This window comes from Aspergillus caelatus (assembly GCF_009193585.1).
Source record: "Aspergillus caelatus strain CBS 763.97 unplaced genomic scaffold BDV27scaffold_115, whole genome shotgun sequence".
Lineage (NCBI taxonomy): Eukaryota > Fungi > Ascomycota > Eurotiomycetes > Eurotiales > Aspergillaceae > Aspergillus > Aspergillus caelatus.
The window spans coordinates 40,853-62,826 of NW_022475378.1; the positions used below are offsets into that span (position 1 = coordinate 40,853).

Here is a 21,974-nt window from a genome sequence, read left to right on the forward strand (position 1 = left end):
CTCGATCGTTCTCGTCCTTATTTCTTCGGAGATCTCCCTTTCTGTCCTCTTGAAGGATTTGGCTCAGTTAATCTCCAGTGTCCCCCGGTGCGTGAAGACTGACGTGACAATGCTCCAGTTTCGTGAGAAGTGGTAAGATAAAGGGGAGAAAAGAATAGCAGAGATTGAGAAAGAGAGAGAGGGAGGAAAAAGGAGCGCCGAGCGGACTGAACAGCCGTTACAAGTCCTGTCCGTTCGTCGGCGGAGGAGACGTTCGGGGAGGTAGCTGGACATGAGCCAGCAGCGCCAGGAAAAACCATCCTGATCAGAGATTTAGAACATCCCTTTTGGGTTCTTCTTGAAGCTATCACCATTCATCCTTTTAAAAGCTTTTCATCCATCTGGCAGCATCAAAACGTACTTTACGGTTACTGTATTGGTTCTGTAAAAGAGTCTCGGTCGCGTTTCACGTTCCCACCCACTATTCCTAGTTAGGAAAGCATGTGATGTGAGCTACACTTAATCTAGTCATAGTATCTTACACTAAGGTCCTTGGCGTAACGGGATTGCTTCACGGTGGATTTGATTTTCTGTATAGGTACGGTATTGACCTTTCTCCATAATTACATCAGTTGTATTGGAACCCCAGGAGAGGTAACCATGTAACCATCTTGCTTGCATCCATGAGTTTGATCTATAGCAGCCTGTCCTTTGGATCGCGTTGACTATGGGTTTGTGGGCATGTTCTTCATCTAGCTGCATAATCTCACATCGACAACAACCGCGCGATGGTCTGAGTTAAACACACCGTCGTCAAATCGATTGGCCAACACGGAATACCCCTCCACCTTCCATGGCTGGCCTCCATTGCTAAGCACCTTCACGGGCCCTGGTCCTAAGAGGACGTAATCGATACGAGAAGGGTCTTCTTTCTCGTAGCCGAAACCCGTCCAGGTCAAATGGTTACCGTAGTGCTCCGCCGGATCGACCGCTTTTGCTGCGTCAACTAGAGTGGACTCATTCCCTGTTAACACCGAATAGGCCTCTTGTGTCTCTTCGCTGTTCAAGTCACCCGTAAGGAATACAGCGGAAATGATATCTTTGTACTCTCCACTCTGGTACTCATCAATCTTTCGAAGGATAATGTGGGCTGCTTCAAAACGAGAACGGGATCCTTGGTCGTCCAAATGGGTGTTCATCGCCAGAATAGTCTGACGACTTGTTTGATGTGTGAAAACACCAATAGTTACAATGCGGATGGACGCTGCATCCCAGCTTTTGGAGGGGATATGCGGCGTTTCAGACAACCAGACTGTTTCCCAATGTTGGAGCTGCCAGACCGACGGTCGGTAGAAGATAGGTGAGTATTCACCAGCTTCATGGCCATCATCTCGCCCGACACCGATATACGCCCACGTATTGTCTTCAGCTTTGGCGGAGACTGTGGAATGTTTACGATTCAGTTCGGAGTGTATATCGATGAGCTGGTTATGGAGAACCTCCTGTAGGCAGATGAAAGCGTCTTGATTGCGGGTGTTATACAGCAGCTGATTTAGGAGTGGCTGACTGCGCTCTTCCCACGGTTTCTCTCCCTTAAATGGCGACTTCGTTGCATAACGAATGTTATTCGTTAAGATGCGGAATGGAAGCTCTGTAGAAGATCTCATTTTCAAATAGTGCAACAGCTGAATGTCAATTTATGGAAGCGATGGGTTGCTATTTCCATCAAAACTGAGAACCTTGCCGCCCGCGCTTGTCAGATATACCGTTCCTAATGTGAGTTACAGGTAATAGCGATGTTATAGGACCGATGAGATGAGGAGAAGGTTGGGTCAACCGGCGTTGTGATTGGAGGAGAGGTCTTTCTCCTCTTCTGGGCAGCAGCTCCCCTCTTCAGAGCTGTAGCGCCAAATGTCCAGACGAGTGACGGGACTCGGAGACAAACAGGTGCCATTCTCATCAGTCATGTGATAATGTGATGATATGGTTTTAACAAGAACGTCCTTTGAACTAACACATCATAGTCGCTTTCTACACTACCTGACGAGTCAGTACTCTCTTGAGCAATACAAAACAGTCCGTATGGGTTGTTCAAGAAATCCATTTACAGTATGGCAAGCTACTCCTGTTATTTGAGACACGGTCGTGGTAAACTCAATCACAGACAGGATAAAAATCATGGTCTATAGAGATTAACCTCCGATATCCCTTCGTTATGATTGCATTGATGTGGGTCCGGCCTTGATTTACAGGGCCTGAAGGATTTCTGCACAGTCTGCTTTGGGCCTCTTGCAGTAAACATAATTTCCGTAAAACCGTGTTGATGATCATAATCCCTCCGAGTATAATAGCCTGCTGGTATATACCCTCCTTAACAGCCACAACTAAAATAAGACTGTAGACTCTGTACTAGTTGTTGCACTATAGTCCACCACGGACATTTGACAAGCGACATAAAACACGAAGGTTCAACGAGCGAAAGGGGAGAAAAGAAAGGCACAGGAAAGAGAATAATAGGACAAAAATTCCCTGGCTATTCCGATCCACCGACAATGCGACTTAGTGCTGCTCAATAACCCACTCTGTGCTAGTATGTACCTCAATTGCTACAGAGGATGGAGTTGCTGGAAGTCTACTCAGAGTTTCCCTTGGACTACTACCTACCGCAATCCGGCTGGATCCAGAGCGTCTGATCATGAAAGGAGACAACAGAATTGAACCAACTTCTGCGGCGGATTGTCTCCGAGAGTGTATAGAAACCGTCCGACTATATCCAATGGAGAGTGGTCTTATAGATCTTTTCGTGAAAAATTGGAAAATTTTGTGATGAACTGTAATAATCGTCATGAGACTCTAGCTTGCGCAAAGCGCCAGGTTGGTCCAGGCTGCCATTCGGAAGGCAGGTAATGATATGTCGAAAATTCGACGCAAGACGACCACGATGATGCACTTGACCAAGCCTATACCAATCATGTACGCAATTTGATGGTAGTAAGAGCTCTTGGGGAGTCAGCATACAAAGTCTTAGCGTCCAATCGATTTCTTGCTGCCCACCTTTATCGTGAAAGTCATTCGCCATGGTCCTATCTCTTCTAAGGGTGGCCAATCTTCCCGGTTAGCTGAGGCTAAAAGCAGCATGTCTCAGCAGCGCTACAGACTAAACGGCTTAGAAACAAGGCTCCTAAAATACTCACGTAAGTCACTACAGGATAAGAGTAATATAAAACCTAACCAGCATGCATCAGCAGCTGTATTTACGGCTCAAAAGAAGTATTCACAACACACCAAAAATGCAAGCACCATATAGTCAGAGGTCGTCAGAGACAGCCGTAGGATTCTGGAAATTATGCACATCCGAAAGGCCACAGTCAACGAGACAATAAAGAGGGAACAGTCAGTGTGATGGCTACTTCTATGCCAGCCTTGGAGAGAAGTCCCATCTGCTTAATAACGGCTATCACCGTCGGTTTGTGTTGCCTCCAGAAGTAGCTATGCGTTCCGCGCTCATCCCACATACAGAAATGCTAGTGCATTAGTTGATTATCTGTGCCCTGGCCAGACTTTTACTGGTATGATTCTTTCAATGCTCCGAGCCCGCCTGTCACGACAAATATCCACCGGTGGTGAAATTGGAAGTTGCTCAGCTCGTATGTGTATCCACTCAAATTAACTATACATATATGCCTAATCATTCCATGGTACTGATCACTGAATACCAGATTTGGTAGGTTATGGAACTGTAAACTATGGCATCTACCGGGAGTGGAGATTTTCCAATGCACCTCTGTCTTCTGTACATGCAGTTGCTGCCGGAAAAGACCCAATTTGATCGTCAAGTGAAATAATTGGTAGACATTTTTGTCGTAAAGCCTAGAGAGTAGTGAGCAGTCAGAGTTATTCCTGGTATTGACAGCGTTGAACAACCGACAAATTTTAAATTAACACACTTGACCTAAACTTCCGTTCGGTGAGTCGTCAACTGGGGGCTGAAGATTGGAGAAAGACTATACAGTTCATGGCTGCTTCAACACAGTGGGAAGAATAGTTTCCCGGTTTGTCACATATTGTTGATCTCCTTTCCCCATGGGTAGTTGAGTATTTTACCTCGATATGCGTGCTTTACTGAAGACTCGGTTCATGAACACCCCATCTCGTTAAGAAACTCCGGGAACAAGCTCGGTTTTAAAATAGATACCTTCTACCCATATCATGTATAGATAATTCTTTTAAGAACGATACCTCACAATTCTTCCAAATAATGGGCGAAAGTTCATTATCCACTCACAAGAAGAGCTCGGCCTGGTTGCAACAGGAGGGCGAGGACGAAGCAATCATTCAACCAGCCTCTTCCATGAAACAACTTGGTCAACTGCCCTAGTAGCTTCTAGATTTCTTTCATAACTTGGACAAACTTGATTTACGACGAATGGCTGGTCCCTGCTGGCCTCTAGCGCATGCTGCTGATAATACCCATTGAGGTGTGCATGCGCAAGCTGACCCCATAACTAGGCCCCAGTTAGTATGCCACCCGTCGATGCATTAAATAATACGGTGGTAAGTGATGAACCATTAGTATCCAAGCTCGAGTGCTGGTCTGAGGCCTCTAGGTATGAAATGCGTTGCTCCATCCCATTTGGCAAAGGAGTCCACATGTAAGGTAGGTGACCAATTTCCGGAACCCGTCCTATCTGCCTAATTAATCTCTTTGAATTCTGCACATTCGCATACGCCAAGCTGTATCTAGTTCTGTCCACGATCCTTAGTCGATTTGACCTCCAATCATGGGCGGGGTATCAATCACGTCCTTGACTCTTTGCTTGGTAAACCGGACCCATCGTCATTGAATTCAAAGTCTCAGGACTAAAATTACGGATGTTGATGGGAACCTGTCTGACGTGGGATGATCAGCACGGTGAAGAGGTGCACTATACAATTCCACGTGGTCAGGGTCCGAAGTAAGGCGTTAGCGTGTTGATCCCTGAATCCCTGAAAATCAATAACTTTCTATGACTTGTAATGTGTAGATATATGAGTAGTATTGTAATCTCCAATGTTGTTGTTGTCTCCAAACATCCATAGTGGCTTAACCAATTTGAACATAGAGATATTGCAAGTATCAAATTAGAGTTCCTTGCACTAATACCTTTATATTGTAAGAAGCCCTTATAGATAGCATGGCCCTTAGAAGCGCGCCGTAACTATAATATACTCCTATTATAGTCCTGCATGCCTTAGGACTATCTCGAGAGTACGGAGTAGTGCGGAGTGTTGGTGAGGCATCCTTCGCCCGGCGACCCATACCTTCTCGGCTTACGGCAAGCTCGGCTAGTGATTGGTCCAGGCGCACTCACCTGTTATTTTTGGGTACGCACGTCGACGTCTGACCACGTACCCCTTCTCCCAATGTGTATTGCACTCGGTCTTTGACAAATTTGCTCAGCCATCACCGTCCTTTCTTAGGACTAAGAATGAAAAGAAATCCCAGGTGCAGCCAGTTATTTCCAGATACTTACTTGAAGTTTACAATCAGACAGTTTATGTTCTCCCTAGAACGGTTTTAGATGTGCAAAATCCATTATGGGGTTTACGGGTCCCTTTTTCGTAAGACATCTATTCTCTGGTCTGCAATGAGCCTTCCCTTCCTGGACGGTGTGGACACATATGCAAGACGCTACGAGCACCATTCGCTCTTAATGAAGCAATAATATTCGCTAACAGTAGAAGCGTGATGGGCTGCAATGGGCGCGGCCGGTATCTCGACCCTTGTACACGCGTAACTCTAACCTAGCTCTCTTGACCATAATGCTGCCGTTCAACGCTTTAACCGTCTTAACTGTAGTCACACGGAGCTAAAACCTAAGCGAGGAAAGCTGGCTGGCCCCAAGCCAACGCTTCCAGGGGCTGTGCCAGAGTTGAACCCGTTGAGATTCTCGTCATCTATAGGCCTGGGCTCTGATCACTCCCTCGCTATGAAATCGACCGAACTCCGATTGAATAGCTCACGATACCCCGCATTTCCCAGGAACGAGAATGTCGTTCACTGCTCGTTGCAGATCGCTGCCTCCTATGACCGAACAATAGTAGCCATTCAATTCGTGCAAGAATAAATTCCGACCCTTCAAGATCGCCAGCTCAATACGAATGCATACCGTGGAGGCGAGGGAACAGACCACTATTACCAATGTACATACTTAAGGTCCATTCGATAGCCGACAGCTAGCTGTCTCGTTATAGATCTGGCCAGAATCGATCCCTTGAAAAGTCTGACACGCGCAATTGATAACGATGTTTCTTTCGCGAGTGTTTTGCGTCCTTGCTGCGTTCGCATGTGTGTCTGCGGGTAGAGAAACTTGTGTCGTGCCGGCTGCTGGCTCCAACGCCACAGATGATGCCCCTGCGATTGTACATGCCTTTAAGAAGTGTGGCCGTGGGGGAAAGGTAGTCTTCAAGCCAACGACATACCATGTTAATTCTGTTATGAACATCACTTGGCTGGAGGATGTCGACATTGATATTGGAGGAACACTGCTGGTATGTTCTTCCCAGTTCCTGTTCATTCATAATTGCATAAGTTTACGCTGGACTCTTTAGTGGGGTACGAACATTCAATACTGGTTAAACCACTCTTTACCAGTCGGGTATCAGAACCAATCCACTGCTTTCATTCTTGGAGGAAATAATGTTCGCATCGACGGCCATGGTAGGGGAACGCTCGATGGCAACGGTGACACTTGGTACCAATGGATACAAGAGCAGCCCAATACCTCCAACTATCCTGGTCGACCACATGCCATCACTTTCAACGGCCTCACAAATTCAGTGGTTCGAGGCCTTAGGTTCCTACGTAGCCAGATGTGGTATGCTAATCTTCGATTCCTCGCCTAAAATGTTGAACTAAGACCCTGGCAGGACAATGTCTATCATATATAGTCATCACGTTGAACTCGACAGCATACTCGTAAACAACACCGGAAATGTGGTCTCGAGCTGTGAGTGCCGTATCTTGAACCCAGCACAAATATCATATCACTAACCAGAACCAGCAAACACGGATGGAGCAGATACCATTCGATCCTCCCATATCAAGTTCAACAACTGGACTGTATACAATGGTGATGATAGTATCTCACTCAAGGGCAACAGCACGGACATCACCATCACAAACTCCAATTTCTACGATGGACTAGGAATTGCATTGGGTAGCATCGGTCAGTACAAGGATCAGTTCGAAACCATCGAGAGGCTCAACGTGAGCAATATCAACTACCACAATACCCTCCATGCGGTAGGTCAATCCCAGAAGGTAAATATCGAGTTCTTTTATTGACGAACATTTATGATGAATAGATGTACGTTAAAACATGGACGGCTGATCAGAACGGCTATCCACCTAATGGTGGCGGAGGTGGCCTCGGATGTAAGTTGCACTTAGAGAACACTTACACACAATATATACTCTTGAAACAGAAAGGCTAACCACGTCAATTATATAGACATCTCTGATATGACGCTCAAAGACCTTAAAGCTACATCTCTTCGTGGGGCCGCGATTGCAATCTCGCAGTGTACTCGATTCAGCGGCGCCCCTGGGGAAGGCAACTGCACGAACTCAGAGTTCCAGATCCGTGATATTTCGGTACTCAACCTGAGCGGAACAACAGAATCCACTCGAGTCGGAAGTTTCCAGTGCAGTGCCGTTGCACCATGTACTGACATTACGCTCTCTAGTATTAATCTGAAACTGACAAATGGAACCGCGGCCTCAGAATATCTATGCGGAAATGTGGAAAACCCGAAGGGCTTTGAATGTACAGGCCCGGTGTGTGAAGGAGGAAGTGCAACGGGAGAGTGTTGAAGCTGATTAACTTTACAGTAGGAGGTAGTCATGTATCCAGGTCGAAAAAGGAAAGATTAAGAATTACTACCGCCAAAAACTCAATATGTTACAGAATGGTACGGTTGCAATGTGATCTTCTACAAGTGCTAGTTATCAAGTCGTTCGTTCTCAATCCATCTTCAATTTGATTGTAGTATTACATTAAGACTATCCATGGATATCGGAGCATCGCGAAATTTCGGGGAGTGCTCGGTGAAAGCTCGACCGAGGCAGTGACGTACTAATACCACGAGCACCTTGCCGGTTATCTTTTTGACGCATAATAATAGTCTTCTGAAAACATATAATTAAGTATAGCTTCCATGCTTTCACAAGTAGAAATAGATCATTACCACTCTCTTAGATAGGGTTGTTAGACGTATAAGTCATATAGTAGCTACAAGGAAAGGATAACACCGTTATTACCCACTGACCACTCCGCGCACGCACCTTCCAACGCGCCCCCACAGCTACCCTACTCAGAAAGTAGTAGGCCAAGCTTGGAATCGCCATTTTCTCTAGAGATCTTCCAAGTCGAAGGAATAAGTGGATGGCATAGGAATATCGGTGCGATATCATCGCCACATCGCAATGATCGACTGCCCTCAACCCTCTGAATCCTTTAATGGTTCAGCGTCTCACCTCGCCAGCTAGCGTGCCAGATCTCCGCCCCCGTGATCTTCATTATACCACCATTGGCCAGCAGCCAGTAAGCCCCATGTCTCGTTCTAATATAACTTTTAGGTATAACACCTTTCCCACGTGGTTCGTCTTGTATACTCAGCTTGTTCATGATCTGCGAAACCGTCGATCTGCGTCGGCTTTCCTTGGATATCAGTGTTATCTATCACGCCATTAGTATCACTCCCATGCAGCTGGATCTTGACCACACAGAGATCGTCCCTTGGATCTAAATATGCAGGCTGAGACTTGTCTCACTATTATACAGTTCTCAGAGCTCACCCTGCATACTCAAATTGTTATTGATCAGCAACTACGTCTGCTGGATAGCGCTAAAGTATTAGCGGCTCCTCCTTATCATGTCTCTATCCTGTCCACCCCCGCCTAGGAAACGGTATCATGCATATGACCATAAAGGGTAATTTGGAAAGATGGGTGGTTCGCAAATCTGTTCGGATTGGCTATGTTGTTTTCATAGATTGATATTAGTACTTAAGAGTTGCTACACTTGCCCGTTCTGATACTTAGTGTTTGGAAAGTGTGAATCCTTCACGAGGATCCCCGGCCTGGGAAGCACCCTATGTTCCATGGCTCAACTCAATTCCTGAATTGACAAGGCATTCAGGACCTTGTTTTCCTTAGTATAGCCAGCAGCCAGCAGGGTATCCAGTCTCTCCGGAGTATATGAGAACTAGATAAATAGGGGAGATGCACCCAGTGCATGACAGGGAGTGGACGGCACAATCACACCTTTCATCGTTCTCCTCCATTGTTGATACTGATCACAACCATCTGTGAAACATGGAGACACATATTAATACGCACTCTCAGCTGATCAAATGTCTCAGGGCACAGCCTGTGTCTGTTCCGAACTTACTACCCATCTTCTCATCTTGGCCTGGTGCCGTTAATCCTCACTGGAAGGCTTTAGTTCCTGTGATGAATGCAAGAATTGACAGGTATAGTGCTCGATTCCATCGATCATTACATTTGTTTCATACTTCTCGACACTACATCATCCATACATGTCTGCTTCGTTCTATATACTATTACTTTTTCACTTCATTCATACCTCTGAGAAATTTCAACACTAATAATCAAAAGCCTATTCCCAGAGCCAGTGAAGGCTACAAAGCTTAAGAGGTGTGACTTTGCTCATCTTGCCGCGACCCGGTGGCCCCTGGCTGGCTTCAAAGAGCTATATATTCTCGCCTTCCTGTCTCTTTGGCTCGTCACCTGGGATGACCAAATTGATGATACGAAAGGTTCCCTGAGCAACGACTTTGAAGTTGCTGAGCAGTACCGTCGTGAAACCCTTTACTTTGTGGCTCAATGCCTTGACCTGGATGTCACTGAAGACTTACCTCGTAGTTACAATGACTCTTTCTTTGTACCAGAAGACCCTATTGTCCAAAGTTTTAATGTGATTGGTGAAGCGCTTCGTGACGCATATACGTATGGTTCGTTGCTGCCCTTGCCTTTTCGCTTTGTTCTTCTGTCTACTAGAATTTGAAATGACTCTAACTTTCCTTGGTCTTCAGAGCAACGGCACAGGTTTCTGAGGGAAGTGTCTCTTTTCATGGTAACGTCGCATATGGAACAGAAAGCAAAACTCAAAGGGCAGATTCCCACTCCCGAGGAATACTGGAGAGTGCGAATGGGTACTAGCGCAGTTGGTGTAATATGTGCTGTTAATGAGTGAGTATACCTTGATGCTTTAGGTTCCTGGCTGACACCGCGGTTGCCCCGATAAAGATATAGTCTTCGGTCCGTAATACCCTATGCTATCATGGAGGATCATGATATGAGAGCAATGTGGAACGAGGTGAACGTTATCGCTTCAATGTAAGCTAATCTTCTACAAAAGATGAATTGCTCCGGTCATAAAGAGAACCCTTGCGGCAAGCTGCATACTAACATTCGTTTGCCCATGGAAGAGTCAATGACATTTATTCCCTGAAGAAAGAGATGGTATGTCTCATGATTGACGAGCTCGTCGGTTAACCAGCCCTAATGATGCATCCAGGCTCAGGATACCATCTATAGCCTTATCCCTATCCTCTGCATGTCGCTAGGGAGCCCGCAAGCAGCTATAGACAATGCAATTCGGTCACTCATCCAATCTGTGGGTCGGTTCAATGTAGCGGCCAACCGACTGATGGATGGGATCGAAGAGGAGGATAGGTTCTCACTATCCTTAGGAGTCAAAAGAGATGTGGAGGATTTCATTCGTAGTTGCCAGTTCAACTGTACGGGCTGCCTTTACTGGACGTAAGTGGCAACCTTGTCTTCTACAGCACTACCAGCTCCTCTAACCCTAATCATTTCAGTCTTCGTACGAATAGGTACGGTGTTCGGTTTGCTCCGCGGAGCCCCGATGGTGGCGTTATTTTGCATTTATGAAAGCGCTTAGCTGTGCTGGATACAGTTTGAAGTTATTGCAGCAGGAACTCAGATGTAATGTATTGTTTTGGGAGAATGTGTAAAGATAGGACGCCATTCATTATTTGTCCATAATATATTTATGCTGAGAAGAGCCATCTGGCGACCGTCTCGTAATGTGCTGAGGATATGGTCATAGTCACAAATAGAAAGGAAAAAAAAAAAAAAAGAAAAAAAGAAAAAGAAAGGTCCTAGCCGGATTCGAACCGGCGTTACCGGAAGATTCGATCTTCCTATACATATACAGGATATGTATATTGTTCATCAAAATCCGGTGGGATAACCACTACCCCATAGGACCGTTGAGTGGCGAGAAACTGCAATTAAGTCATTCTTGAAAGATGATAGCTCTGTCCCATTTATACCAAGTTATTCTTAGATCAAATCCTCCTTCAAAGTCAGAAAAAGATGAGTAAATTAGAAATCGAGCTCTCGAATTTGAGGTCGGATGGAAAGTTTTCGAAATTGCAAAGTGGCCATCTGGTGATGTCATACAAGGAGCTTCATGTCTGCTCCGCGGGCTGTGCCTTACTTAAGAACCAATGAATGATACGCACACATGCACTCTTCATCATACGGCATTGTGTGTAGTTGGAGAGTACTTAAATCTTGAAGATGTCTGATAACTGTTTAAATGGAATAGGACAGAATAGATCGGTCAGTAGCTTTCGACTGGAAAAGAAAAGACCATCTAAAGCTTGGAGATCAAAGAAAAACTTGCTAGCAAAGAAAAGGATGACAGCATTGCGGCAGGCGGTCTCGTGACGTTCTGGTAATACCAATACAAAGCCCTACTTGCAGTGAAATCATACTGCAAAAACCCCACCCGCGCGGGCAAAAAATTCAAGAAAAGGACCCCGCCAACACCTCGTAATGTGTACTGCTACGTAAGGGAAAGGAAGGACTCCTCTTACTAGTAAATACTTTGACTCCATCTGAGTTCTCCAGCTCCGTTTCAGCCCATTTTTCCTTCTTCTCCTTGTGAGCTCCCAACATCCGCTAGATTAGTGCCTCTTTGATCGTTATCGACTCCTCGCACCACGGCGAGGATCATTTATACTATACACAATGGCTGACACCCAGGCCCAGCAGGCCCCCGAGGTTGGTAAGTGTTCACTCTGAGTACCCCTCTTCTTTCTGCCGATTGAAAAAGGCTCCGTTGTTTTGTGGGTTTCCTTCCCGCTTGCTTCATCGTCATGGCGTGGGATCGGTTGGCGGCACGTTTAGCAGCTCGAAAGCTGTAGAGGAACACGGGCACTCAAGGGATAATCTATTTCCTCTATATACGGGCGCTTCTATTGCTATTTGAATGTACCCTCCAGAGCGCTTTGTCATAACTAATCAAAACCTCGAACCATTCTCAGACTACACCCTCAACAACCCCGACACCTTGACCAAGTACAAGACTGCTGCCACTATCTCGCACAAGGTCCTCGACGCCGTCGCAGGTGCGTAGTTTCCGGGTTTACATACCGTGGCGAGCCCGCCGTTTTCAAGGTCTAAATTCATATTCTAATCCGGTTCTTTAGCCCTGTGTGTGGAGGGAGCAAAGATCGTTGAGATCTGCCAGAAGGGTGATGAGCTTCTCGATGAGGAAATTGCTAAGGTCTACAAGGGCAAGAAGATCACTAAGGGTGCGTTACCATCGTAGTCCATGTTACTGCTAGTTAAAAGCCCCATGCGCATGACATTGACAAGCCGTTGCCGGAAAAAGGTGTCGGTCACCCCACGACTGTCTCTCCCAGCTCCCATGTGACCCCTTACACCCCGTTGGTTTCCGACGCCCAGGAGGCCGAGACTACCCTGAAGGCCGGTGAAATCGCCAAGATTCAGCTCGGTGCCCAGATCGATGGCTTCGGAACCATTGTTTGCGACCAGGTTGTTGTCGGCCAGGACGAAGTGACCGGCCGCGAGGCTGACCTCATTACCGCGACTCACTACGCCAACGAGCTCCTGCTCCGTCTCATGGTGCCCCCTGGCCTTCTGGCTACCGGTACCGAGGAGGAGAAGAAGAAGGCTGCCGCTGAGCGGGCTCCCACTCAGGCCCAGATCTCCCAGCTGGTCGAGAAGATTGCCAAGGCCTACGACTGCAACGTGGTTGAGAACACCACCAGCTGGCTCTTCGAGCGCAACGAGATCGAGGCTGAGAAGAAAATCATTCTTTCCCCGGGCACCGGCGTGAAGGGCGAGGGTGTCCCCGACGTTGGTGAGGTTTGGGGTGTGGAGATGGGTCTCTCCCTTGGCTCCGGAAAGGTCAAGACTCTGCCCCTCCGTTCTACCCTCCACCGCCGTACCACTACCACCTACGGCCTTAAGCGTCCCAGCTCGAGACAGACTCTCTCGGAGATTGTCAAGAAGTTCGGTCAGTTCCCCTTCAGCTTGCGCCAGTTGGATGATGAGAAGGCCGCTAAGGTCGGTGTCGTCGAGTGTGTCCGTGGCGGTGTCCTGAGACAATATGAACCTGCCGGTGATGCTGACAACGCCCCTGTCTCCCGCCTCTTGACTACTATTGGTATGTTCATCTATTCCGTGGCATCGGAGGAACCTCCAGAGCCATTCCTCTCATAGTCCTGCTTTCTTTTGACTGACCGATATGTAGCCATCACCAAGAACGGTATCACCAAGCTGACTGCTCCCGCCGCACCTGATTTCACCAAGGTCAAGTCCGACAAGAAGATCGAGGACGAGGAAATCCTCAAGATCCTTGAGCGTCCTCTGTCCAAGTCGACTGGCTCCAAGAAGAACAAGAACAACAAGAAGAAGGCCGCCAAGAAGGCTGACTCTGGCGACAAGGAGTAAATAAGTCGTTTGACTCGGTCAACTTTGGCATATCTAGTGAATTGTTGGATAGGCAGATGGAATTGCTCCAGGCCATGGTCGGGGCTCCTTCTCGGAGTGCTCCAGGATGTTGATCAATCATGTCAATCAAATCCCTTTGTCCACGCTGGAGAGAGGCGAATTTGTTCCGCGAGCACATGGAGCGAGAGGCATAGGAGGATAGGAGAAGCCATATAAGATTTCCTGTCTTTTATCACGGTGCCCTCTTGAAAACCCTTGGCACGTAATTAGTTGAAAAACGCGAAAGTTATGTATGAGGTGAATATAAAAAGAGAATTATGAATTTCTGCTTACGGTTCTATTGAGCTTCGATGTCTGCATAGTCTGCGTTTTTGTCTTTCCTGTAGCCCGGATAGTCTCGAGGTTACTGTTATGATACTGTCGACCAGGAGGACCAGCTCTACTAACTGCAGGTTATTTAAATCTAAAGCTACCGCTCAGTGATGTCGGACACGCAATCTAAGATTCCGTGATAACCAACATATCGGCCCCATATCTACGTCTTATTGATGGCGCTGAAGTATGCGCATTCTTGCTCTAGAAAAGAGCAAGGAGCAAGATGTCCTCTTCGAGAACCGTCAGTCTGATCTTTCTTCTCCTCATCCTATTGTCTACAACGATGTATCGTGGAGCATTGGATACACTCGTGGAGCCCATTCAGTTTCGGCAATGGTCACTTTCTTTGTCCCCGTCAGGGTGAAAGCCATTACTTCCGCCTTTCCCTTGTTCGCTACCTTGACTTCTTGTCTGACAGCGTCTGATATGAGCAGGTAATGATCCATCCTGAAGAGTGTAGCAGACAGATAAGGCAGCTACCTGGAGTTTCCATGGCCGAAAGGATTTATGTGGTTTCATGAACGGGAATAAATTGAACCTATTTTCTCTTGACTCGTCAGATGAATATGCATTTCCATCTTTGACAAGTGTTGGACTTGAGTTGACTGTGGTGCATTGTGGTGGTCATTCGGCGCTGTCATTTGGTGGTGTGGGCCAAACAAGCAGGGCTGGTTGTTCCGTTTCCAATCCTGATTCCTCTTCCAATCTTCCTTCCATCAGTCTCACCCCTTCCAGTCCCCTCATCCTTATCTTCTTTCTCGACCCCTCGCAGTTGGAGATTTCATATTTCCAGTCTGGGGCTAGCATCTTTATGCATGTAAAGAAATCTGGAGCCCATTAGTATCTGTGATTCTCGCTCTGCAGCCTTATTCTCCTCTCCCTGCTATTGGCTCACCTCAGACCTTTTCATCCCCTGAGAATCACCCTCAGTACAGATCTTCTGTTCAGGTCTCCCCAGCTCTCGCTTTCAGTAACCTGAGTTAAAGTGATTCTTGGGTAGTGTATGTTTTGTTGTATCCGTGGTGTAGGCTGGCATCTATCCACCTGTGCATGAAGGCCAACCCCTCCTATCTGTCATCAATCTGCTTGATACTTGAAGCAACACAGAAACCTCACTCATCAAGTCCGTCGCATTTGCGTGGCAGAAATACTCGTGTTATATCTCAGGTTTCTCTGCTGTGAATTCTATTGTACTGTTTGACTGCCTTTTGTTACTTCTCCTTTGGGATTCCTATTCCTCTTCTATCATCCAACGCCTGCTTTCACTTCGCACTGCTTCCGTCTCACGCCTCCCTTCCTCTCTCAAGAGAATAGAACGATCTCAACTCTTGTCGAGTATCTTATCCTTGCGTCTTCCACTTTTGGCCTCTCAACCAAGCCCTGCTAGGCACTCTCTTTCCAGGTACAGCCTGTTCTCGCGTGCCCGGGTATCTACGCTATAAGCAAAGACCGCACGTCGCCTTTCTTTGAATTTTGCCAGAGTTTACCTCAGAGGTCTCTCACATCCTTGGTGAGTTCTTCTCTATATCTACATGGCTGCCGGCGCCTACCCCTTTGTTTGCCCGCTGTCAGGAGACCGCCGTACTGCTCTTTGGGGGTTCACTATGTACACAGCGATGTGTCTTGGTGGTGTCTGTATTTGAAAGTTCTGGCTTACACACTTCCCTTGCTTGCCGTTGCTATTCTGCATATGGTTGATTGTTCGCATCTTACAATACCTGCTTTTGATGCATCATCTATTAACCTATTCAAGACAAAGAACACGTCGTTTTACTAAACAACACAACTTCTCATCACAAGGGATTTACGAAGGCTTCGGAACCTCATTTATAGGTTACTAAAGGCAGACCCCCTCATTTCAATAAATTGGCCTCAGTGGATCTATTGTCTCTCTATCTCCACGATCCTTGCGGCGAGTCAAAAGGACCTACTGGTAAGAAACCCTCACTTTGAGTTTCGTAAGAAAATTAAATGATTAAAATCACAAACTGAGATGGGGCTACTCAATTCTGACTGGAAGCCTGCTAGTTTGAACGCGCAAATTTTTTGTGGTTGGTTGGCAGCCTCCGCGGCGTACCCCCTACGAGGCGTGATTGGGAACTCGTCCTCGAAAACTCCCGTCGCTTCTAACTCCGCAATCTTCCTCCTTCCCATCAACCCGCAGACAGCGCGCGGGCTGGCCACGTCTCCCACCGGCACCGCAGGGCACTTTCGCTGTCTGCTTGCGGGTTCTATTTAATAGTGAGTATTTCTCTGTTTCTAAATAAACAAAATAACTTCCATGGTCCTTTGCGCTAACCCTGCGTACCCCAGGTGTTGCAACTTTTCGAGCCCTGGTTCTCCAACGATGGCTCCGAATCTCCGCTCTTCGTCCCATGTCAGGTCGAACGACTCTCGCCCATCAACGCCGCTCCGTGCGCCAGATGCCCCGAGTCCCGCTTCTTCATTCACCGAATCTACGAGGCCTCGAAAGCAACGACGGACGGGCAGACACAGCCGTGTAGCCACAGATCCTCCGCATGGAACACCATCTCAAGATCAATCGCAATTAGGGCAGTTTAAGACTGGGATATCGGATACGGTCAGCGATTCACAATTGTCAGAGAAAGGAGCGGAATGGGTTGAGCCACCGGTGAGGGCTCCGGCTCCGAGCTACAGAGACACGCCGTGGTCAGCTGTTTCGAGTGACAACAACCCAGTCCTTGCAACTATGCGTCCCTTAGGGACAATGCCATCTGCAGCAGACATGCGCAAAGCAGGATTAGGCCCTCTCAAGCCAAGTACACATAATACTACTGCCAAGAAAGACCAGCGGTCAGTGCAGAACGGGGATAAAGAGATCAGCAAGCCGCAAACACCATTGACACCTGCTGAAGAACCGATGCCTGAGCCTGTTATACCAAAGGACAATAATGCGCAGGATGTGACTGCATTTACAACACTTCCTGTCCCTGATTCAACCGATGTTGATGTAGTGAAACTTCGCTCCGCAGTTGAGAACGCCCTCCATATGGCTTCCGAGACTGGTAATCGTCCAGTCATTCGTGGACTACTCCGCCTCTGGGAGACATGTGGCAAAGATTCTTTTGCTCTATCTGTTTTGGAGGGTGTCTGTGGAGCGAATCCTGGGGCCCGTGAACAATCAGTGTTCCAGACTGTGATGCGCACTGCCTGGAAAGAGGTGCAGTCGGAGGAAAACACAGAAGTATTGCCTGCTGCGACGCCAGCTATGGGGCGTACGCGGTCTGCCAGTAGTGTGTCTTCACTGTCTTCTGCTAAGTCACTCGATGCCGAAACATTCGCCCCGGGAATGGCACCAGGAGCGGCGAACGCTCGCTCTCGCGGTAGAGGAAAGCACTCCAAATCTACACAGAAGGCTGTGGATAGTGAAGCTTCAGAACCCTCAAGTCGCCGCTCCGCATTCCCATCTACTGATACAACTCTTCAGCGAAGGCTTGCATTGGAAGAAAATCCCGAATTTTCGGCAGAAGCCGTCAAGGCCAAACGGACTCGCTTACAAAGGTCTTTCCCGAAAATCACTGCAACTGAGAGTAGACTCCGTTCATCACTCGCTTCTGAACCCCCTTCTGGTATCACAACCCCTGCAGCAACTATGGCCAGCCAGTCCCAGGCCGCCGCCGACGGAGCCGTTACCGACCAGAGGGAAAGATCAGAGAGTCCGGCAAGTAGCGATGCTGGAGACAACCGGCGCTTAACCCCTACAATGGCTAACAATAGGGAGAATGGCGAGGAGAACAATGATTTCTGTCGTGAATGCAACGGAAGCGGTCAGCTTTTATGCTGCGACGGATGTGTGAACTCTTTCCACTTCTCCTGTCTCAATCCACCCCTGGACCCCGCAAACCCGCCAGAAGGGGATTGGTTCTGTCCGAGATGCTCCATCCTGAAACCCATGGGTACATTGCTTGTCGCTGTGGATAAGGTTCCGCATAAAGACTTCGCTCTACCCTCTCGTTTGCGTGGCTATTTTGCTGGGGTGCAAACGGGCGATAAAGGGCAATACGATGAGGTCTTACCCTTTCCCAGAATCAATCCTCGGAGCGGGAGGAATCGCTCTGGTCGGTATGATGATCCATTCCTGTTGAGAACAGTGGATGCGAAGGGCAAACTCATTCTTTGCCATGGCTGTGGCCGTACCACCAACGGTCGTCGGCCCATTATTCAATGCGATTTCTGTCCTCTCGCCTTCCATATGGACTGTATAGATCCTCCTCTAGCTATACCCCCCGCCCAAAAACCGGGGAGTGATCGTACATATCATAGCTGGATGTGCCCCGACCACAGTTGGCATGACAAGTTCTTCATTGTTCAAGACGAGGAGGGATACGATTTGGTGAAACGTATTCGCCGTCCGAAACACCCTCGTTTGATAGACGTTGAAATACTTCCGGATGAAGAAGAAGACGAAAAGATAGAGGAGCAGGAGGAAGAGGGTATCATGTATCGTGTCTCGGAGAAAGGGATTAAGCTCGATTTTATCCAACGAGTTAAACGGTTAGTATATTCTCGGGTAATACGTCTAACTTCACTTTATCTAATGATACTTGCAGAGAAAACGAAGAACTTGCGATGAAGAAAGCTGTCGCTGACAAATACTTTGAGTATGTTCGCCAACGCCATGACGAACTTACGTCCAAGGCCCACATGTTCTATGCAACTCAGAACCCAGAAGCGATAGGAGAGGACACAACTACAGCGATTCTCAACTCCCGTACTGCCGCTGAGCGAGAGGCCGCGGCAAATTTGATCACCTTTGCCCAAGGCAACACTGCCGAAGTCGAGGACAGCAAGATCAGCCTCCTCATCGATCAGTTGAAAGCAAACGTACCGCCAGACTTTATGCCCTCGGCCGAGAGTGAGATTGCATCACTTCGATCTTTGCAACGATTGATTGAACTACGCATAACAAATCTAAGGACTCAGTCTACTCCAGCTGAATCTTCGGCCGCCAATTCTCCAGACGTCGAGCTTATGGACGCTCAACCAACCAACCCATCTGCCAGCACATAACCAAAGGTGCCTATTGGTGATATCCGAGCTTTGTGCCTCCTGGGTTATATGAATATCGCTCCTCATCCTACTCCGTCTCCGAGCGCTTGTGGCTATTCGTCCCCCCTTAATACATGGGCAGTGAATTGGACAAACTTCTCTGTTGGCGTAAGGAAACCGTTTAATGTTGTGACGATCTTGTTGTTTCGGCAGACTTCCAATATCCCATACTTCTCATTTTATAGTTCCTAGTGGTGGTTGGTTTGAGGCATACTAGTACGCCGCAGACAACCCAGGTGGATACATATCCTTTTTGTACGATACTTTTAGATTTCTCTATCTCGCATTATTTGGCAAGGCATGGAGGGTGGGATTTTTAGCATTCTCATTGGTGTGTTTTTCTGTTTGTTTCCTCTGTAGAGTTTTTATGTCGCAGAATCTTTTCAGACTGGTCAATGATAGTGATCTGCAGTCCGCAATCTTACAAGCCCGAAAAAACACAATTTCCAGGATAAAACAGATAGGAATAAATCTAGATATACAACGGCCCAAAAAACTATAACAAAACACAACAAGACTACATCGCGACTTCCAAACAAAAGTCTTCCTTCAAAGCATATACACGCCGAAATAGAGGTGAGGAGCAGTACAAAGCCGATGCAAAGTTCGCGTTACTACATGACTTTCGTGGATTTGGGATTCCGTGTCCATGTCCGTGGAGTTGAGGCATGGAATTGAGGATGGTGAAACGAATATTGCGTATCATGTGTTGGGTAATTTCCAACACTAGTCTTGTGGGTTGTTGTTTTCAGTTTAGAGGAATTTTTTGGGCATGTTTGCACGGCGGCGCTTGTAGACGATGTAAGAGACTGCCAAGAAGACCTGGAAGGCGATGATGAGGAAGATGAAGAAACCCATGCGTGGAGTAGAGGCGGTGATTGCTATTCATAACGTTAGTATCTGGTTTATGAACGGATACCTAGGACGGATAGACATACCGCTGAGGACAGAGCCTTGGAGGTGCTCAGTCAAGGTCTGGTGAGAAGAGCGGAGGGTATCCTGGAGCTGGTTGAAGCGGCTGTGGTAGTCCTTGCCTTCCAGATCGCGCTGAATGGTTTGCAGCATCTGCTCAATCTTCTGCAGGCGAGCGTCGAGGCCGGCGACTTGCTCCTTAGTTGCGAGTTTCTGCTGGAGATCGAGGTGGCGGTTCTCATTCTGCTTGCCTTGGTTGCCGATCTCGCGGATGACGTTGCCGGTGGCCTTGTTAACGAGTTCGATGCGAGCAGCGAGGTCAACGAACTGGTCGGTCCGGGGTTGTTGCTGCGTTTGGGCTTGGGCGGCCACTGGCTGTTGCTGTTGCTGCTGCTGCTGCTGCTGCTGCTGCTCTTGCTGCTCTTGCTGCTCTTGCTGCTGGTTGTTTTGCTGCTGGACTGGTGGGGCTGCGCCGGACTGAGCAGTCTGCAGGACAAACTTGAAGACCTCGAAAGAGTCGGGGTTCTCTGGTGTCGCGGCCGTTACACCGAAGGTGTTGCCAGCAGGAAGAGAAACCTTGTCCGTTGCGAAGCATAAATTGTCATCGACGGTAACTTCCAAGTTGGCATTTGTATGCTTGATACGAACAATGGAAGCCCGTCCCAGGTTGCGATAAGAGTAGTCGCAGTGTCCAAACGCAAGGCTGTCTACACTTCTATGGCTCTTGTAGTCTGTTGTGCCATCGTTGAGGAACCCTCTAATGCTACCGCGCTAGTATGATGTCAGTAATAATAATCAAGCCAGAATCATGAGGCTCACTCTTCCGCCGTGCATATCAACGACGAGCGCGAATCCATCCCATTGGCCAACAGTGTAAATGCTAGAAGTGCCAATCTTGGTCTGACCATCTTTAGCATACCAGAGCTGGAGGTTGCCCCCTCCTCTCTCAACTCCAGATGCTCGGAACTGGAATTCAGCTGACCATTCAGACTGGGAAACCCTATGTTCATTGTTAGCGATTCCAAAGCATATAACCGTGGACCAATTCTAACTCACGGGGCCTGGGACCAGGCAAACCCTCTTGTGTTGCCAGGGTAAGGGGGAGTAAGAATTAGCTTGTTGGAGAGCTAGTGAAGTCAGAAACGCTTTTCGCCATTTGTTAAATCAGTTGAACAACGAAGACATACAACTTGGGGAGCATGTCCTTCTCCTCCAATTGACCATCCCGGGATGGTGTCCCTGGTGGGTGATAGCCTAGAAAAGATGTCAGGATGATGGTACGCAATGCATGGTCAATGAAGTGGTTCATTACGTTTGGCCATGACCGAAGCTAGAGCCTTCAATCACAGTTTGTGCCGCAGCGAGAGCAGCGAACAGTGGTAAAGAAGCCGAAAACTTCATAGTGTCTATACAATCAATCAAGTATCACTACTTGTTAGGGAAGTGCCCTGTTGATCTATGGGAATGGTGACAAAAGCGTGTTCAATAATTCAAAGAAAAAGACCAAAAGAACAGAAGCAAAACGGATTGACCACTGGGTATCAAAAGCGTCACTGATCAGGCGTAGCTCTTCGATTCAATAGCGCGGAGACAACACGAGTAGTGGTCCACCCAAGCACAATGGCGATCACACAGTAGCGGATCTCTCTGACAATTGAGACGGTCGCCGGTGAAAAGTCGACCAAATGTTGAATGTTGAGATTGGAGAGAACGACAGAATGACGGACTCCTACGTCCGAAGCTAATTCCATGAAAGCTGCTGCTACTTGACCACTAAATCGATCGGTATGATATGCCGAAGGGACACACTGGCCTTTGTCGGTGGGCATCCGCGTGTCAC

General features: G+C 47.7%; 6 protein-coding genes and 1 non-coding gene across 7 annotated transcripts; 4 read left to right on the plus strand and 3 right to left on the minus strand.

The window, feature by feature from the left end:
• Nucleotides 1-615: 615 nt before the first annotated feature.
• Nucleotides 616-2,071, minus strand: BDV27DRAFT_129968 (endonuclease/exonuclease/phosphatase family protein). Its single transcript, XM_032067328.1, has 2 exons — nucleotides 2,004-2,071; nucleotides 616-1,926 (listed from the first exon to the last, which is right to left on the minus strand). Exon 2 carries the CDS (start codon nucleotides 1,644-1,646, stop codon nucleotides 732-734), a length of 915 nt encoding a protein of 304 aa, XP_031926455.1. The 5' UTR covers nucleotides 1,647-1,926; nucleotides 2,004-2,071; the 3' UTR covers nucleotides 616-731.
• A 4,193-nt stretch (nucleotides 2,072-6,264) lies between these two features.
• On the plus strand, nucleotides 6,265-7,834 carry BDV27DRAFT_146162 (putative exo-polygalacturonase; the record flags this gene model as incomplete). The annotated part of the gene is made up of 6 exons (XM_032070527.1): nucleotides 6,265-6,510; nucleotides 6,571-6,836; nucleotides 6,889-6,968; nucleotides 7,023-7,264; nucleotides 7,327-7,396; nucleotides 7,473-7,834. 6 exons carry the CDS (start codon nucleotides 6,265-6,267, stop codon nucleotides 7,832-7,834), a joined length of 1,266 nt encoding a protein of 421 aa, XP_031926456.1.
• Nucleotides 7,835-9,337: 1,503 nt separating this feature from the next.
• BDV27DRAFT_146163 (terpene synthase family protein) lies at nucleotides 9,338-10,385 on the plus strand (the record flags this gene model as incomplete). Its single annotated transcript, XM_032070528.1, has 4 exons — nucleotides 9,338-9,495; nucleotides 9,641-9,996; nucleotides 10,078-10,234; nucleotides 10,292-10,385. The coding sequence occupies 4 exons, from the start codon at nucleotides 9,338-9,340 to the stop codon at nucleotides 10,383-10,385; spliced, it is 765 nt and encodes a 254-aa protein (XP_031926457.1).
• A 779-nt stretch (nucleotides 10,386-11,164) lies between these two features.
• Nucleotides 11,165-11,279, minus strand: BDV27DRAFT_t130. Its single transcript has one exon. It is a non-coding gene; the product is annotated as a tRNA-Gln (tRNA).
• Nucleotides 11,280-11,826: 547 nt separating this feature from the next.
• On the plus strand, nucleotides 11,827-14,109 carry BDV27DRAFT_129974 (curved DNA-binding protein (42 kDa protein)). The gene is made up of 5 exons (XM_032067329.1): nucleotides 11,827-12,083; nucleotides 12,343-12,426; nucleotides 12,508-12,612; nucleotides 12,693-13,490; nucleotides 13,578-14,109. Exons 1-5 carry the CDS (start codon nucleotides 12,047-12,049, stop codon nucleotides 13,775-13,777), a joined length of 1,224 nt encoding a protein of 407 aa, XP_031926458.1. The 5' UTR covers nucleotides 11,827-12,046; the 3' UTR covers nucleotides 13,778-14,109.
• Nucleotides 14,110-16,898: 2,789 nt separating this feature from the next.
• BDV27DRAFT_146165 (putative PHD finger domain protein) lies at nucleotides 16,899-19,183 on the plus strand (the record flags this gene model as incomplete). Its single annotated transcript, XM_032070529.1, has 2 exons — nucleotides 16,899-18,667; nucleotides 18,724-19,183. 2 exons carry the CDS (start codon nucleotides 16,899-16,901, stop codon nucleotides 19,181-19,183), a joined length of 2,229 nt encoding a protein of 742 aa, XP_031926459.1.
• A 511-nt stretch (nucleotides 19,184-19,694) lies between these two features.
• BDV27DRAFT_7450 (putative lectin family integral membrane protein) lies at nucleotides 19,695-21,906 on the minus strand. The gene is made up of 6 exons (XM_032077465.1): nucleotides 21,447-21,906; nucleotides 21,322-21,388; nucleotides 21,191-21,261; nucleotides 20,954-21,134; nucleotides 20,161-20,905; nucleotides 19,695-20,103 (listed from the first exon to the last, which is right to left on the minus strand). Exons 1-6 carry the CDS (start codon nucleotides 21,533-21,535, stop codon nucleotides 19,976-19,978), a joined length of 1,281 nt encoding a protein of 426 aa, XP_031926460.1. The 5' UTR covers nucleotides 21,536-21,906; the 3' UTR covers nucleotides 19,695-19,975.
• Between the last annotated feature and the right edge of the window lie 68 nt (nucleotides 21,907-21,974).

Bases quoted from the DNA above. Each gene is read 5' to 3' on its own strand.
- BDV27DRAFT_129968 (XM_032067328.1), bottom strand. From the start codon at position 1,646: ATGAGATCTTCTACAGAGCTTCCATTCCGCATCTTAACGAATAACATT.
- BDV27DRAFT_7450 (XM_032077465.1), bottom strand. From the start codon at position 21,535: ATGAAGTTTTCGGCTTCTTTACCACTGTTCGCTGCTCTCGCTGCGGCA. The intron at 21,135-21,190 runs GTGAGTTAGAAT...CAATGAACATAG, and splicing joins TTTGCCTGGTCCCAGGCCCC to GGTTTCCCAGTCTGAATGGT. The intron at 20,104-20,160 runs GTATGTCTATCC...CGTTATGAATAG, and splicing joins CCAAGGCTCTGTCCTCAGCG to CAATCACCGCCTCTACTCCA.
- BDV27DRAFT_129974 (XM_032067329.1), top strand. From the start codon at position 12,047: ATGGCTGACACCCAGGCCCAGCAGGCCCCCGAGGTTG. The intron at 12,427-12,507 runs GTGCGTAGTTTC...CCGGTTCTTTAG, and splicing joins GGTCCTCGACGCCGTCGCAG to CCCTGTGTGTGGAGGGAGCA. The intron at 12,613-12,692 runs GTGCGTTACCAT...TGCCGGAAAAAG, and splicing joins GGGCAAGAAGATCACTAAGG to GTGTCGGTCACCCCACGACT.